General features: G+C 34.7%; 1 protein-coding gene across 18 annotated transcripts in view; it reads left to right on the top strand.

The window, feature by feature from the left end:
* LOC145256445 (SRSF protein kinase 1-like) overlaps positions 1–16,226 on the top strand; it is a 583,024-nt gene that overhangs the window by 502,752 nt on the left and 64,046 nt on the right. For all 18 annotated transcript variants that reach the window (XM_080115371.1, XM_080115374.1, XM_080115363.1 and 15 more), the window contains one exon: positions 4,561–4,648. In XM_080115371.1, the coding sequence (XP_079971497.1) occupies positions 4,561–4,648 (88 nt within the window). The remainder of the gene's footprint in view (positions 1–4,560; positions 4,649–16,226) is intronic.

Below are 16,226 nucleotides of genomic sequence, written 5' to 3'. Positions count from 1 at the left end.
ACAATTGGTTGGTATTCCATATTTTAAAGTAAGTTCAAACCTTGCCCAGGGCATAATTATTTTTACTCTGATTTTATCGCAGAATGAATTTTTACATTTTAAATTACAATAATGAGTAGATTGTTTAGCTTTTTTTTTTTTTTTTGTGTGTAATCTGTAAATTATGGAAATTAGGATCCCGGGCGACGCTAGTTAACCTTGCTAGTAAAATGATAAAATGTCAGTGTCTTTTTGCAAGAAACATGTTGGCAATGAAAGTCATTCAAGAAGAGTAAGAGTCTCTGGTAAGCTTATCCCCAAGGGGAAACTGATTATGTCCGATTCGATTCCAATTATGTGGAAAGAAAAGGAAAAAGATTCTTGTCATGTCTTATCACGTTTCCATCAAATAGTAAGGCAACTTTTTTTTTTTTTTTTTTTTTTTTTTTATAGAATTCTTAGATATTTATGGAAATTAATAAGAAATTAATTTAGCTTTATGGTTTTCCAAAAATAGCTGATGTTTCTATTCTGCACAAATAACAAAATGTTGATTCAGCCAATTGTCAATAACTGTTGAAATAATCACAAGATGTTTTTCCCCAGTGAGGATGTTCACATTAAAACAAAATATATATATAAAATCACATTTTCTAATAAGAGTATAATCAAATATACAGCATAATCATATTGACACACTGTATCACCAAAATTAAGCAACATTGAAACTGGTGACGTCTTTACTGTCGCACCCATCACCAAACCGAAAGTGACAAATGTTTAAATTAAGGTAAGGCTAATCAATCGGAAAGAGACGATGACTTTCGAAAATATCGGCGAAAAAAGCGACCCCTCCCTGTAGAAAAGTGCCTAGTTGAGGGTGAAGGAATTAATGTTTTTATCCAATTCTTCGATATTTGTCATCCAAATGGTTGAGCTTTAAATTGATACCGATCTTGTGAAAATCTGTCGCCTTTGTTGAAAGTTTTATGCAGACGCACATACATACATTCATTTAAACAGACAGGTGAGATTTATATTATAGATTATTTTATATTCTATGAGGTATGGTAGGTATGTTTGTATAAGCATAATGTGTGTACCATCGTTTGTCTTTGCTGCTACCTTTAACACCTGTTTTAAAAATGAGATCATCCAAATTAAAATGGTGGGAAGAAGAGGGCTAGCAGTTGAAAAATCAATGTTAGATTTATGAATGCTTTTTTTTTTTTTTTTAAATAGAAGCCATTGATAGAAGATTCAAATTAGCTTCGGTAAGGGTTCAATCGATAAAGGAATTTAATGATATCATTAAAGTTTTTATCAGATTCCCAGAGATCATCAGTCCAGTTATTGATTACTCTGGATGCAATTAAAAACAAAAACCTATACTAAGAGCAAAGAAAATTTTGCAAAAAGAAAATCTAATGCTGTTAATAATTTTATATTGTTGGTTTGTGCTGTAGATTCATAAATCACAAAAACCATTTTAGACACAAAAAATGATTTCAGAATTATGCGCACGAGTGCACATTTCCAATTACTTCTGGGGTAATACTTGCGAATCCTGCTAGTATATATGTATAGGAGCAAAAAATATTAATTTTAACAAATACTGTTTTCATGTAATTGGTATTTTTTTTTTTTAGTGATTGGACGATTCCAATATTTTTCCTGATTCCGATACAATTTCTGATTCCGTAGTAAATTCAGATTCTTTCTTTATTCTCTAAATATTTAACTATAGAGTTATTTTTCACTTTTTTTTTTTTTCACTTTTTTTTTTTTTCACTTTTTTTTTTTTTTTTTCACTTTTTTTTTTTTTTTTTTTTTACACAGTGATCACCACTTATCAAGGCCCGGAAGCCACTCAGGGATAAGGGTTATTGCAAGTACATTACATTAGTGTGGAGATTTGATGGAGTGTTTACTTAAGGGGGCGGTTCATTAGGAATTTGTTAACATTAGACTTGAAGACATCCAAGTTGTAGTCCGGAGGGAAGCAGGCAGACGGAACAGAGTTCCACAGGCGTGCAGTTCTAAGAAAGAAGCTTTGTTCATGGAATCCGCGTTTTGATTTAGGCACAGATATAGAGTGGGGGAAATTTTTCACAGTGGATTCAGCTAGACGGGTGTTTTTCGTGAAAGATTGGCGAGGGGGGACCAGGGATTGGAGTTCAGACGAGCACCTGCATGAAAATAACGATAAAACAAGGATAGGCTCGCAACGTCTCTTCTGTGAGAGAGTGGTTGCAGGGTAGAGAAAAGGGCATCCCCCACTAAGCGACGAAGTCTGTTTTGTACTCTGTCAAGGCATGATAGGCTGTTTTTGGCAGCTCCTGCCCAGATATGGCAACAGTATTCCATCCTTGGACGTACTTGGCTTTTATATAGATAGAGAATTGCCATAAAAATATGCTTGTGGAGAATGATGTATAGATTTTAGTTTTACAAATTAAAGTTTAAAATTAATAAATATATTTATTTCACTATTACTACCAACAATGGAAGATTTTGCTTTTAAAAAAGAAAAAATCAAATAAAAAGGACAATTATAAGAATCGTTTTTGGCATTTGAAAGCAGGCACACATTTTTCCGATTCTGATACACCCAAAAGTCCTTATTTTTCTGATTCCGATTAATCGTCTCAACACTAGCATTTATGTTTGAAAATAAGACAAGCAAATTACACAGCACTCAAAGCTGTACAGATCTGCATACAACCTCCTTAATCCCCTAAAAATGACTTGCGCAAGTCAAAAGCATGAAGGATTTTACTTGCCTCCATATTTGAGTTTTAATTTATAATCCGGATAGTCTGGACTGGCATTAATCGTGACATCCTGCACTGATGATTCCCGAAAGGATGAAACACTAGTGTCTAGGTATTTAATAATTATTATATATATATATATATATATATATATATTTGTAGTCATCGACATACAGTCCTGTTTCGTTGTATCACAACTCATCAGTGCTGCTAGACTAGCATCTCTCCCAAACCAAGGATTGAACCTAGAACCGTCGTGTTGACAGTCGGCAGTTCTCCCACTCAACCATGGAATTGATGCCTGTAAATAACTCGTTGGAATGTTTATTTAAATAGACACCCGCCACCACATTTATAGTGCTCAAATTCCCTGTTCGTAAACAAACAAACAACGAGCTTCGCATTTTCAGCCAATTATATATATATATATATATATATATATATATAGTGTTTTTATTACCGTTTTTTTTGGTTTGCTTAGTTACATATGTTTCCACTACCAGAATCAAATTAACAATCTGATAGTTTCTTCAGACTTATCGGATCATTAATTCGATTCTGGTAGTGGAAATATATGTAACTAAGCAGACCAAAAAAAAACGGTAAAAAACATTTTGCTCTACAATAGGATTGAGCACTTTTTTTTAAATTTTTTTTTTTTTTTTAGGTTTTTTAGCCTTTACTGATTAAATATATATATATATAGGCATCAACAGACAGTACTGTTTACAGTTCATCAGTATCGCTAGAAAGCAAGTACTTCGAGCTGGGAGCGAAATTTGACTATCAAGTTGACAGTCGCCTGGTCGAAACGAAATCTTAATGTCAACATTGTTTTAGTGCGTCTGAGAGCTAAAATTGGGTGTTTACCCGATGACCAATGCCTTACTCTACAGGCGATTTCCTTTCAAGAACTCTTTCAGAAAGGGAATTAAAATTGTCATCCACAGGCAGTACTATTCCGCTGTTTACAGTTCATCAGTGTGGTTAGACAAGCAAATGCTTCAAGCTAGGATTGAAACTCAACCGTTGAGTTGACAGTTTCAAATAAAAAAGGTACAAATAATGATATCCAAGTTGTTTACAGCTTTTTCTAGACAGTGTTTATTTTTAGTTATGCACAATGACACAAAAATAATTTTGCAACAGTGTCATGGCTTTAGGATTGGGGGGGGGAAACTCATTTGTACCCAATAAAGGGCAGTAAAATGTCAAAGAAAGAACATTTTCAGGTAAAACCAAAATAAAATCTTTCAGTATAGACCCAATGTTTTGAAAGTAATGCCTCCTACTTTTTATTCCACCCAAATGGATTAGAGGGGATTGCAAAAGTAATACCAAAAAGTGTGGTTGGTTCTACACAAAGCCTTCTCCACTATAAACAAATCATCTGTGTGAATTTTTGAGCAACTTAGTTGTTGTGGCAGAAGCTCATACATCAAAAATCGGTAGGAGAGTCCATCTTTTTTTTATATGATGGAAAAGCTCCAGACAAGGTATGAAGCCACTTGATGTAAGAAGCTAAAAAAAAATAAAAAGGTAAAAAAAATTAGCTAATGATAAGTGTTAGATGAATAGATTTTGACACAGAAAATAGCAATTCTTTCCTCTTTGTCAGAAACATTGCTCATGGAATCTGAGGACTAGAGGACAATTTAAGGGAAGGTGCCAAAGTAAACCAGAAGTCCCACTTTCTCTTCTTTGTTTAATAGTATATAAAAATAACGAAACCACTTTCAGCCCATACAAATCCCGCCACTCTTATATTGTATGCGTGTAAGATAAAATTTCTTTTTTTCTATTTCAGGTACGTGACAGTGATCAGAATGATAGCAATCGAGAGAAAGCTGTACAGTTACTGGATGATTTTAAAATAACTGGATTGAATGGAACGCGTATCCTTTTTTCCAGCAGAGATTTGATAAATCTCCTTCCCTTCAAACAAACTTTGATCTGCTTTGCATTGCATCATCATCTCATATAAACATTTTTTTTTTCCTGTCATGTGATTAATTCCATTTTCATTTTATAATTCAATCTTTTTTTTAACTTTTGACTTGAGAATTTTTTTTAGTATTTCTAGTTTGGAGATTATTTTTATTATTATTATTATTTGAATTTCAGCATCTACCATTTGTCTCTTCAAGTGACGTCATATTTGTAGCCTGCAGCTTTGTAGTGTCAGAAAGCTGCAGGTTAGTTGCTCAAGGACTACTTTATCGTGGTTGGATCCCCAAGAGGAACAAGTATGATGCTTGAATCCATAACTTCTCATGATCTCAGGAAAACTATAGTGGAAGTACAGTTCGATATGCTATTTGAGTGAATTTCTAATAACAAGTGCCAGTCTGACTCTCAAATCCATTTTTCTCCCCCCCCCCCCCCCCCCGCTTTTTTTCAAGATAAATTTAAGATATTGCTATAATCAGTAACCTAGTTTCTCTGGTTTCAAATTAGTTTTACTTCAAGCTTGGTCTTGGTTCTCAAGTCATATTTGATTGTTTCTCAAAAATATCTTGATAGAGAAGGGTATATTATGCATGCATGCATGCGCACACACACAGTCATTTGCAAGTTCATCACATTGTCTAGTTTACTTTTAGTTTGTGTGTGTGTGTGTGTGTGTGTCACTCTCTCTCTCTGTCTCTCTCTCTCTCAACTGATATGACACAATCTTGTCTTTTCTCATATCTATTGCTTGGGATTTAATGATGGACAGTGTCCATCATTAAATCCCAAGCAACCAGGTCAGGTTATTTTTTTGTGTACGCCATAATCACGTTGATACACACCAGTTTCTGTCAGATCATCGAAGTTAAGCAACGTTGAGCCTGATCATTACTAAAATGGGTGACCAATTTGGGAATTCCAGGCGCTGTATATAGAAGGACGTCAACACCTAGCTGCAAAAGTTGTAAAAACTTAACATCATCTCCTTTGACAGGGATATACATGCGTTTGTGAATTTCATACTCCCATGAAACTTCCTCCTTTGGAGGAAGCTGGTTAAACCTGAATGGGATTAGAGCCTGGACGAAGAAACTCGTGCGTTGCCCAAACGGCATGAGTGGAACTTGACCAGAGCCGGTAGAACCCAAGGAAAGACAAGGTCGATAAGTTGGTACCGACTCTGGCTGCAGGAGATAGCCGTTACCTCATAAGAAGCTCATCCGACCTTTGATAGGTCTTGTTTTTGGTCCTGCTGGGTGTCCCCACACTCTCCTCACCCAGATTACCCCGGGCAGGGGAGCCGGTTTAGTCGCCGACGACCCAACCATGAGGCAGCTAGCACTGGGTTACATGGTACCAGTGGAAGTCTAAGACTCAGCTGACTGTAATATATATATATATATATATATATATATATATATATATATATATATATATAAACTATATAAAAAATAATTATATATACACACCCATGCTTGAAAGAAATTGTTTGCATAAAAACACAGTTGATACATTGGAGGTAAATGTGTGCTCCTCTCCCAAATGCATATGAAATCTGTGTTTATGATATGCGTCTACATTTAGAAAGTGAAAAATCGGTTGTCATTTGATAACTTCTGCTAGTGTTCAACCAAGACGGTAGTATGTGTGTGTGTGGGGAGGGGGGGGTCATAACGTTCACCACCGATTGTAGATAAACCTCTAAATAAACTAGCATTTCAATAGATGTACTTCATAAAGAAACTTTTGAGATGAAATGCACATAGAAAAGAAAAAAATGACTAACGCTTTTATATCTTGATATATTTTTCTTCTAACCCTCGGTCATAGCCCCCATACGAATTAACCTTCTACGTGAAATCATCAATAATGACTTAGTATATTCAAGGGAAAAGAAAACGGGACAACAGTCAATTTATTGTATATTTATTGTTGCAAAAGGAAGAAAAAAAAAAAAAAGTTGAACTGGAGCATGCTCTAATTTTATCTGCATGATTCATGGTCTAATCCCCCCCCCCCCCCGCCCAACTGCCTTCATTTTAATCTTACAGGTTATTGTAAAGATTCTTAACCCTGAGCTTTTGAAAATTCACTGTAGATATTTGTTCAGTACATGGTAGTTGAATTAACTGTGCTTTTTGATGGACTGTCTTCAATGGCTCAATTGTTGCAGGATTTTGAAATCAGTTGGGTGTTATAATACTGACTATGGAGGATGATGAAATCCGTCCTCCTTTCCTTTTGAGGCCTGGTTATTTAGAATCCATTTTTAAAATGAAAATTATAGCAAACAATTAAGCCTTCTTGCTAGGAGCGAGGTGTAGTACCTGTTCTGATATTATACTGCATCTTTTCTGTCTTCGACCAGTGAAGATGAAATCCTTCCAGACTGATGCAATTTTTACTTTGTCCCCAATCTGGAGTGCCCCTTTTTGAAAGGTTAGTTTTCCATTGCAGAAAATGACCTTGTATCTAACTCGGTCCTCGTAAGGAGATAATAAATATGGACTACACACTTCTCATAAGGAGGTGAGCAGTCATTGTGCTTTTAATTTGTTCTCTCTCTCAACTCTTCAGATATATTTCCACTAACACCACCCTTCCTTTTTGATATTGAGCTGTAAATAAGTCATATTTGCTGAATATTTTTTTTATTATAACCTTATGCACTAGGCAAAGTATTTAACTCCTTTTCTAACTATGGATATAAATAGCTATTCAAATTAATAAATCCTTGAAAATGCATACATACAGCATAATCACATTGATAAGAGGTTGATATGCCTTAAGACAAATCTGCTATGGATGTGCTGATATTGAGTTTTTAACCTCAGTGATTATATGGAATGTTAATTAAATATTAGATATTGAATATTGAATATTGAATATATTAATATTATAATAATATTATATGGAATGTTAATTAAATATTGAATATATTAATATTATAATAATATTATATGGAATGTTAATTAAATATTGAATATATTAATATTATAATAATATATGGAATGTTAATTAAATATTGAATATTAAATATTGAATATTGAATATATTAATATTATAATAATATTATATGGAATGTTAATTAAATATTGAATATATTAATATTATAATAATATATGGAATGTTAATTAAATATTAGATATTAAATATTGAATATTGAATATATTAATATTATAATAATATTATATGGAATGTTAATTAAATATTGAATATATTAATATTATAATAATATATGGAATGTTAATTAAATATTGAATATTAAATATTGAATATTGAATATATTAATATTATAATAATATTATATGGAATGTTAATTAAATATTGAATATTAAATATTAAATATTGAATATATTAATATTATAATAATATTATATGGAATGTTAATTAAATATTGAATATATTAATATTATAATAATATATGGAATGTTAATTAAATATTAGATATTAAATATTGAATATATTAATATTATAATAATATATGGAATGTTAATTAAATATTGAATATTAAATATTGAATATTGAATATATTAATATTATAATAATATTATATGGAATGTTAATTAAATATTGAATATTAAATATTGAATATATTAATATTATAATAATATTATATGGAATGTTAATTAAATATTGAATATATTAATATTATAATAATATATGGAATGTTAATTAAATATTAGATATTAAATATTGAATATATTAATATTATAATAATATATGGAATGTTAATTAAATATTAGATATTAAATATTGAATATATTAATATTATAATAATATATGGAATGTTAATTAAATATTAGATATTAAATATTGAATATATTAATATTATAATAATATATGGAATGTTAATTAAATATTGAATATTAAATATTGAATATTGAATATATTAATATTATAATAATATTATATGGAATGTTAATTAAATATTGAATATATTAATATTATAATAATATATGGAATTTTAATTAAATATTAGATATTAAATATTGAATATATTAATATTATAATAATATTATATGGAATGTTAATTAAATATTGAATATATTAATATTATAATAATATATGGAATGTTAATTAAATATTGAATATATTAATATTATAATAATATATGGAATGTTAATTAAATATTAGATATTAAATATTGAATATATTAATATTATAATATTATATGGAATGTTAATTAAATATTGAATATTGAATATATTAATATTATAATAATATTATATGGAATGTTAATTAAATATTGAATATATTAATATTATAATAATATATGGAATGTTAATTAAATATTGAATATATTAATATTATAATAATATATGGAATGTTAATTAAATATTGAATATTGAATATATTAATATTATAATAATATATGGAATGTTAATTAAATATTGAATATTGAATATATTAATATTATAATAATATTATATGGAATGTTAATTAAATATTGAATATATTAATATTATAATAATATATGGAATGTTAATTAAATATTGAATATATTAATATTATAATAATATATGGAATGTTAATTAAATATTGAATATTAAATATTGAATATTGAATATATTAATATTATAATAATATTATATGGAATGTTAATTAAATATTGAATATATTAATATTATAATAATATTATATGGAATGTTAATTCTTTATGCTCCAATAAAAGTTGGTCCTGGATATGACCTTAAACTATATCCAGTGGTGAGGCCCCAGCTTGCGGGCTTTGGGGAGTGTGGAGCCACCCTTTAATTACCATTGCTCTCAGGTCCACTCTGACTCGGAGTGAAAGTACCTGTTAGGGTCCCAACTATGGTTTAAATAGAAAAAAAACTTGAAAACAACAAATATATTCTATTAAAAAAATGTTCTTCAAAATCACCGGATTCAGCATTAAATAAGCTGAAAAGGGTTGATATGCCGTAAAACAACCAATCAACGAATAAAAGTTGAAATGTTTTTTTTTAATTCTATTAAAAAATTAAAGCTTAAAATATGTTCAATTATTCAACCAGATGTCCTTTTTCAAAAGTTCCAAATATTTACATAAAAATGAATGACCTGTTTTCATAATTCAGTTAGAATCGTAAGCAAACGAGTACATAGATTGCATGATTACAAAATCAATAATCCTGCTATCAATATGCAATAAATTATGCTGTATTTTGCTCTCTCTCTCTATCTCCCCCGCTCTCTCTCTATCTCCCCCGCTCTCTCTCTATCTCCCCCGCTCTCTCTCTATCTCCCCCGCTCACTCTCTATCTCCCCCGCTCACTCTCTATCTCCCCCGCTCACTCTCTATCTCCCCCGCTCACTCTCTATCTCCCCCGCTCACTCTCTATCTCCCCCGCTCACTCTCTATCTCCCCCGCTCTCTCTCTATCTCCCCCGCTCTCTCTCTATCTCCCCCGCTCTCTCTCTATCTCCCCCGCTCTCTCTCTATCTCCCCCGCTCTCTCTCTATCTCCCCCGCTCTCTCTCTATCTCCCCCGCTCTCTCTCTATCTCCCCCGCTCTCTCTCTATCTCCCCCGCTCTCTCTCTATCTCCCCCGCTCTCTCTCTATCTCCCCCGCTCTCTCTCTATCTCCCCCGCTCTCTCTCTATCTCCCCCGCTCTCTCTCTATCTCCCCCGCTCTCTCTCTATCTCCCCCGCTCTCTCTCTATCTCCCCCGCTCTCTCTCTATCTCCCCCGCTCTCTCTCTATCTCCCCCGCTCACTCTCTATCTCCCCCGCTCACTCTCTATCTCCCCCGCTCACTCTCTATCTCCCCCGCTCTCTCTCTCTATCTCCCCCGCTCTCTCTCTCTATCTCCCCCGCTCTCTCTCTCTATCTCCCCCGCTCTCTCTCTCTATCTCCCCCGCTCTCTCTCTCTATCTCCCCCGCTCTCTCTCTCTATCTCCCCCGCTCTCTCTCTCTATCTCCCCCGCTCTCTCTCTCTATCTCCCCCGCTCTCTCTCTCTATCTCCCCCGCTCTCTCTCTCTATCTCCCCCGCTCTCTCTCTCTATATCCCCCGCTCTCTCTCTCTATCTCCCCCGCTCTCTCTCTCTATCTCCCCCGCTCTCTCTCTCTATCTCCCCCGCTCTCTCTCTCTATCTCCCCCGCTCTCTCTCTCTATCTCCCCCGCTCTCTCTCTCTATCTCCCCCGCTCTCTCTCTCTATCTCCCCCGCTCTCTCTCTCTATCTCCCCCGCTCTCTCTCTCTATCTCCCCCGCTCTCTCTCTCTATCTCCCCCGCTCTCTCTCTCTATCTCCCCCGCTCTCTCTCTCTATCTCCCCCGCTCTCTCTCTCTATCTCCCCCGCTCTCTCTCTCTATCTCCCCCGCTCTCTCTCTCTATCTCCCCCGCTCTCTCTCTCTATCTCCCCCGCTCTCTCTCTCTATCTCCCCCGCTCTCTCTCTCTATCTCCCCCGCTCTCTCTCTCTATCTCCCCCGCTCTCTCTCTCTATCTCCCCCGCTCTCTCTCTCTATCTCCCCCGCTCTCTCTCTCTATCTCCCCCGCTCTCTCTCTCTATCTCCCCCGCTCTCTCTCTCTATCTCCCCCGCTCTCTCTCTCTATCTCCCCCGCTCTCTCTCTCTATCTCCCCCGCTCTCTCTCTCTATCTCCCCCGCTCTCTCTCTCTATCTTTCCCCCGCTCTCTCTCTATCTTTCCCCGCTCTCTATCTTCCCGTCTCTATCTCCCTCTCTCTATCTCCCTCTCTCTATCTCTATATCCCCCACTCACTCTCTCCCTATATCCCCCACTCTCCCTATATCCCCCCCGCTCTCTCTCTCTCTCCCCCCGCTCTCTCTCTCTCCCCCTCTCTCTCTATCTCCCCCGCTCTCTCCCCCTCTCTCTCTATCTCCCCCGCTCTCTCTCTCTCTCTCTCTCTATCTCCCCTGCTCTCTCTCTCTCTCTATCTCCCCCGCTCTCTCTCTCTCTCCCCCCCGCTCTCTCTCTCTCTCCCCCCCGCTCTCTCTCTCTCCCCCCCGCTCTCTCTCTCTCCCCCCCGCTCTCTCTCTCTCCCCCCCGCTCTCTCTCTCTCCCCCCCGCTCTCTCTCTCCCCCCACCCGCTCTCTCCCCCCACCCGCTCTCTCCCCCCACCCGCTCTCTCCCCCCACCCGCTCTCTCTCTCTCTCTCTTTCTCTCTCTCTCTCTTTCCCCGCGCGCTCTCTCTCTCTCTTTCCCCCCGCGCTCTCTCTCTCTCTTTCCCCCCGCGCTCTCTCTCTCTCTTTCCCCCCGCGCTCTCTCTCTCTCTTTCCCCCCGCGCTCTCTCTCTCTCTCTCTCTCCCCCCCCCGCTCTCTCTCTCCCCCCCGCTCTCTCTCTCTCTCTCTCTCTCTCCCCCGCTCTCTCTCTCTCTATCTCCCCCGCTCTCTCTCTCTCTCTCTCTCTCTCTCTCTCTATCTGCCCCCTGCGCTCTCTCTATCTTCCCCTCGCTGCCCCCCGCGCTCTCTCTACCTGTGTATCTCCCCCGCTCTCGTCCGTGATCTCTCTTTCTCTCTCTCCCTCCTGTTTTTGCTCTCTATGCCAATAAAACACTTGTTTTTTCCAGTTATGTTTCTTCTAATGTTCTTTTTTCCTTGTATTCTAATTCCATGATGCGAATAATTTTTATCAGAAAATCTAATTAACTTTCCCTCATTTTAATTTCACTTTTACTTTGATTTGTTGCTTCAAGTGACATTCACTCACTTTTTCCACCCCGAAACATTTCTGTACAATTGTTTTTATCTTAAATAAATTAAAACTGTCAAATAAAAGGCATGGTTAAAACGCGAGTGAATGTCCGTTTAGATGTTTGTAAGAAAATGATTTTTGCTACTTTGGGGGGTATTTTTTGGTAATGGTGGACAGTTTACCTTGGTTCATGGGAAGTCATCTTGATTAAATAACCGTTATTTTATGGAGATGACCACCTTTTGATTGATTTTTAACAATTGATTGTGAAAAATCTTTACTGAAGTTAAACGACATTGGGCCTGATCAGTACAAGATGGATGACCATTTGGGAATACCAGGTGCTGTATGTACGAAAATTCCAGCATCTTTCAGCAAGAACTCCAAAAACCTTATGTTGTTATCTCACCTGACCATCTACATGTGACTGGAGACCGCTTGTGAATTGTGTATTGTGAATTTAGTATTCCTTTGAGATTTCCTCCTTTTAAGGAAGCCGATTTAATATGCCTAGGATGAGTGCCGCTGGCTTGTAGGGGTGGAGTTTGCTGGATAATGAGATGGACAAGCCAGATTTTTCTCCAAAAATTGGATTCCATCAGCTTTTTGCATTTATTTTTATGCTCGCAATCATTTAATTGAAACGAAAATTTGGAATAATTTAATAAGTCTATTCATAGGTTGTTGCAAACACGAAATAAAAATTTTGCATGTATGAGGTGCCTTCTGTAAGATTTTAGACTTTTTGTGTAGACATTTTAAATTGTCGAAGACTCTTGAAAATTCAATATGCTAGTCATCTTCTGAGATGACTGACTAATTGCTATGATTTCAGATTCAAATGAATCGCTGCAATTAAAATACACCCTACTAAAGCCTGATTGTCACAGCTGGTGAATTTCAAAAATGCAATCTGGATGTGAGGACACTTTAGAATGATATATATAAAAATTCTGTTTTAAACTTGGAAAAAAAAATGCCACAGAAACATATGGAATATTTCAGACTACTTTTGGATCATCTTGCATCAGTTTTTGAGTGGCATAAGAGATTCAAGAAAGGCAGGGAGTCTGAGGGATGAACAAAGGTGTGGGAAGAGTAAGGAAGTCAGAACACCAGAATTGATTGGCCAAATAAAGAATTTCATGGATAAGGACCGTTGTGGGAGATAATAAGTGCACAGTTTGATGCCAGTGTGGGAACTGTACACACAATTATTTGCAAGGAACTGAAGATGTGGAAGATTTGTACAACTCCATCCTTGTCACAGACTATTTGGCTAAGATGGACATCAAGACAGCTCCTTACCCTCCCTCCAGTGGTTCTCAACCTTTTTTTACTCATGACTTTCTTTTTAATGTATTTTGGTGAACCCTTATAGCTTATTTTATTTTTCAGTAATGTAAAGAAAACCAAAGAACATATATTAACAGTTTATCTTGAAGGAAGACTGAATCGATATTAACGTTACATGTACCATGGGGGGGGGGGTTCCACATGGACCCCGGTTGAGAACCATTGATTTAGTTATTCTTTGAGCTCAAGAAAAATCTTAGAGGCTGTTGTTATGAAACAATTGAGGAGATGAAAGAGTCTGTAACAAGAATCATTGACATGCTCACTCCAGAAGACTTTCATGGGGCTTTCCAGAAGTTGTTGGAATGGTACAACAAGTGTATTGCAATCGGAGGAGATCACTTTGAAGGAGACTAGAGTTAAAGTACACATATGAAAAAAGTCTGGAAACTTACTTAAAGCACCTGGCATTTATTATAAATAAACATCAACATTTATTCGTATAGATAGAAAAAAAAAACAATCGGGTAATTTTGATATAAATTTATTTTGAAGAAATGAAAAGAAAATTTGCCTGAAAGGTGAGGATGGATGGAGACTTGCTTTTTTGTTTTTAAACTTAGTTTCGAAACAGATGGCAGCTTTATATTAGTAAAAGATAATATTGTTCTGGTTTCAGATACAAAATTTTTTTTCTGAATTTTTGGCATGAGGATTGGTAGTTTGTCTTATTTGGATTCTATCAATCTTTGTTTCAGAAATGTCTACAACCTTTATTACAATTTGATCACAGTCCATTGCATTTTTTTTTTTTCTAAAAAACGTCTAAAAAGTTTAAGACTTAGGATTAAGGGATCTTAAATGGAAATTCAGATTCAAGGAATTCTATTCAATTGATATGTAATGACTATGGCTGTGACAACAGCATATTATTTTCATAGATTTGACTCTTGAGTATATATTGATTAATATCTTATATGTTTTTATATAAGCAGGTGTGGTTCTCGGTTGATTAAGTGTGTCTGTGTGGGATATATACCTGAGAGTCAAAAGAATGAAAAGAATATTCTGTTGTCACAGCCCTAGTAATGACTATGGATCGAATTTCATGCAAATCTGAAGTATTTGTATTTTAAAATGGAAGCTTGTGCCGCGACCGGGTAGAAGTCCTAAGTAATTCATAACTATTTTTGAATGTTGCTGTGCAGATTCCCGGAGTTCGATGAGGCCTCCTGAAGAATTTTGCAGATTACATCATCCAAAACGTTGTGAAAATAACACTAAAGATGAGAACAGTAGTCTGACTAATCCGAATAATATGAATCATTAATGCTCATCTAAAAAATTCAGAAATATAACGGTTAATTAGTTTAGCAATGAATCTTGTGCACATATAAACGTATCTAACATTGCACAAATAAGAATGTTACAATAATTAAACGGGCATATGATTATTGTTTGGATTTAGTTTCCTTGTTGCTAAATTATATACCAGCTGGCATTTCTATGCTATAAAAGCTAATGATGCCATCTAACTGGTATCGAGATGATCATGCCAAATGTGGTTTGTATTAATTGCTACATGAATTGTAATTAGCTTTTACAAGTGACTGACTCAAATTGTTTTTTTTTTTGTTTTTTTTTTTACTAATTAGCCGTAGGATTGTGTGATTATCCATGATAGAAAATTAATGAGAAACATTGTCAAACTTATTCGTTTGCATCGGAATAGAAGCAATAAAAATAGCCTTATGCACATCGGCAATGTCCTAGAAAACAAGTCAGCCATTTTAGTGGGCTACTTATTGAAATTCAATTTTATATACCAGCTTCCTGACCTAAAATGCACCAAACATTGATGTTATTGTTTTTTTTTTTTTTTTTTTTTTTTTTTTTTTTTTTTTTTTTTTTTTTTTTTTTTTTTTTTTTTTTTTCTTTTTCTTTTGTTTCTTTTTTTTTGTTTCTTTTTTTTTGTTTCTTTTTTTTTGTTTCTTTTTTTTCTATTTTTGTTGTTTCTTTTTTTGTTGTTTTTTTCTTTTTTTGAAAAAAAAAAAGGTTTTCTCTACAAAATAACCAAACGCTATAAATAAATATGTAAAGATCTAAAAAATTTGAAGCATTTTTTGACAGAGATGGTTGATACGCTATTAAACGAAAAAACAAAACAATCAAACCAAACACCATGAATAAATATTTGAAGATATAAAGAACTTGAAACAAGAACTTTTTTTTTTTTTACTGGATTTGGCATAAAATAACCTGAAAAAAAAACACTTCCAGGCCATGAGTTGTGCTTATACGGTTTCACCCCAATATTGAAAAATTATAATTGTTCAAAAACTTTCTGTATGTACTTATTACGTTAAAAAAGATTTTAAAAAAAAAAAAAAAAAGGACTATATAAAAATTCACAAGAGTTCATCCATTTTTCTTTCTTTCATATAGATATATATAATTAGTGTTGACACGATAAATTAGAATCGGAAATTGTAAAAATCGGAGCTTTTCAGGTATTGGAATCAGAAAAATTTGTACTTATTTTCTTATACCAAAAACGATTCTTTTAA

The sequence above is a fragment of the Euprymna scolopes genome, chromosome 32 (genome assembly GCF_053919585.1).
Source record: "Euprymna scolopes isolate OS-2025 chromosome 32, ASM5391958v1, whole genome shotgun sequence".
NCBI classification, from domain to species: domain Eukaryota; kingdom Metazoa; phylum Mollusca; class Cephalopoda; order Sepiida; family Sepiolidae; genus Euprymna; species Euprymna scolopes.
Note: the sequence above shows the minus strand (reverse complement) of the source record. Positions and strands in the feature narration are given on the sequence as shown.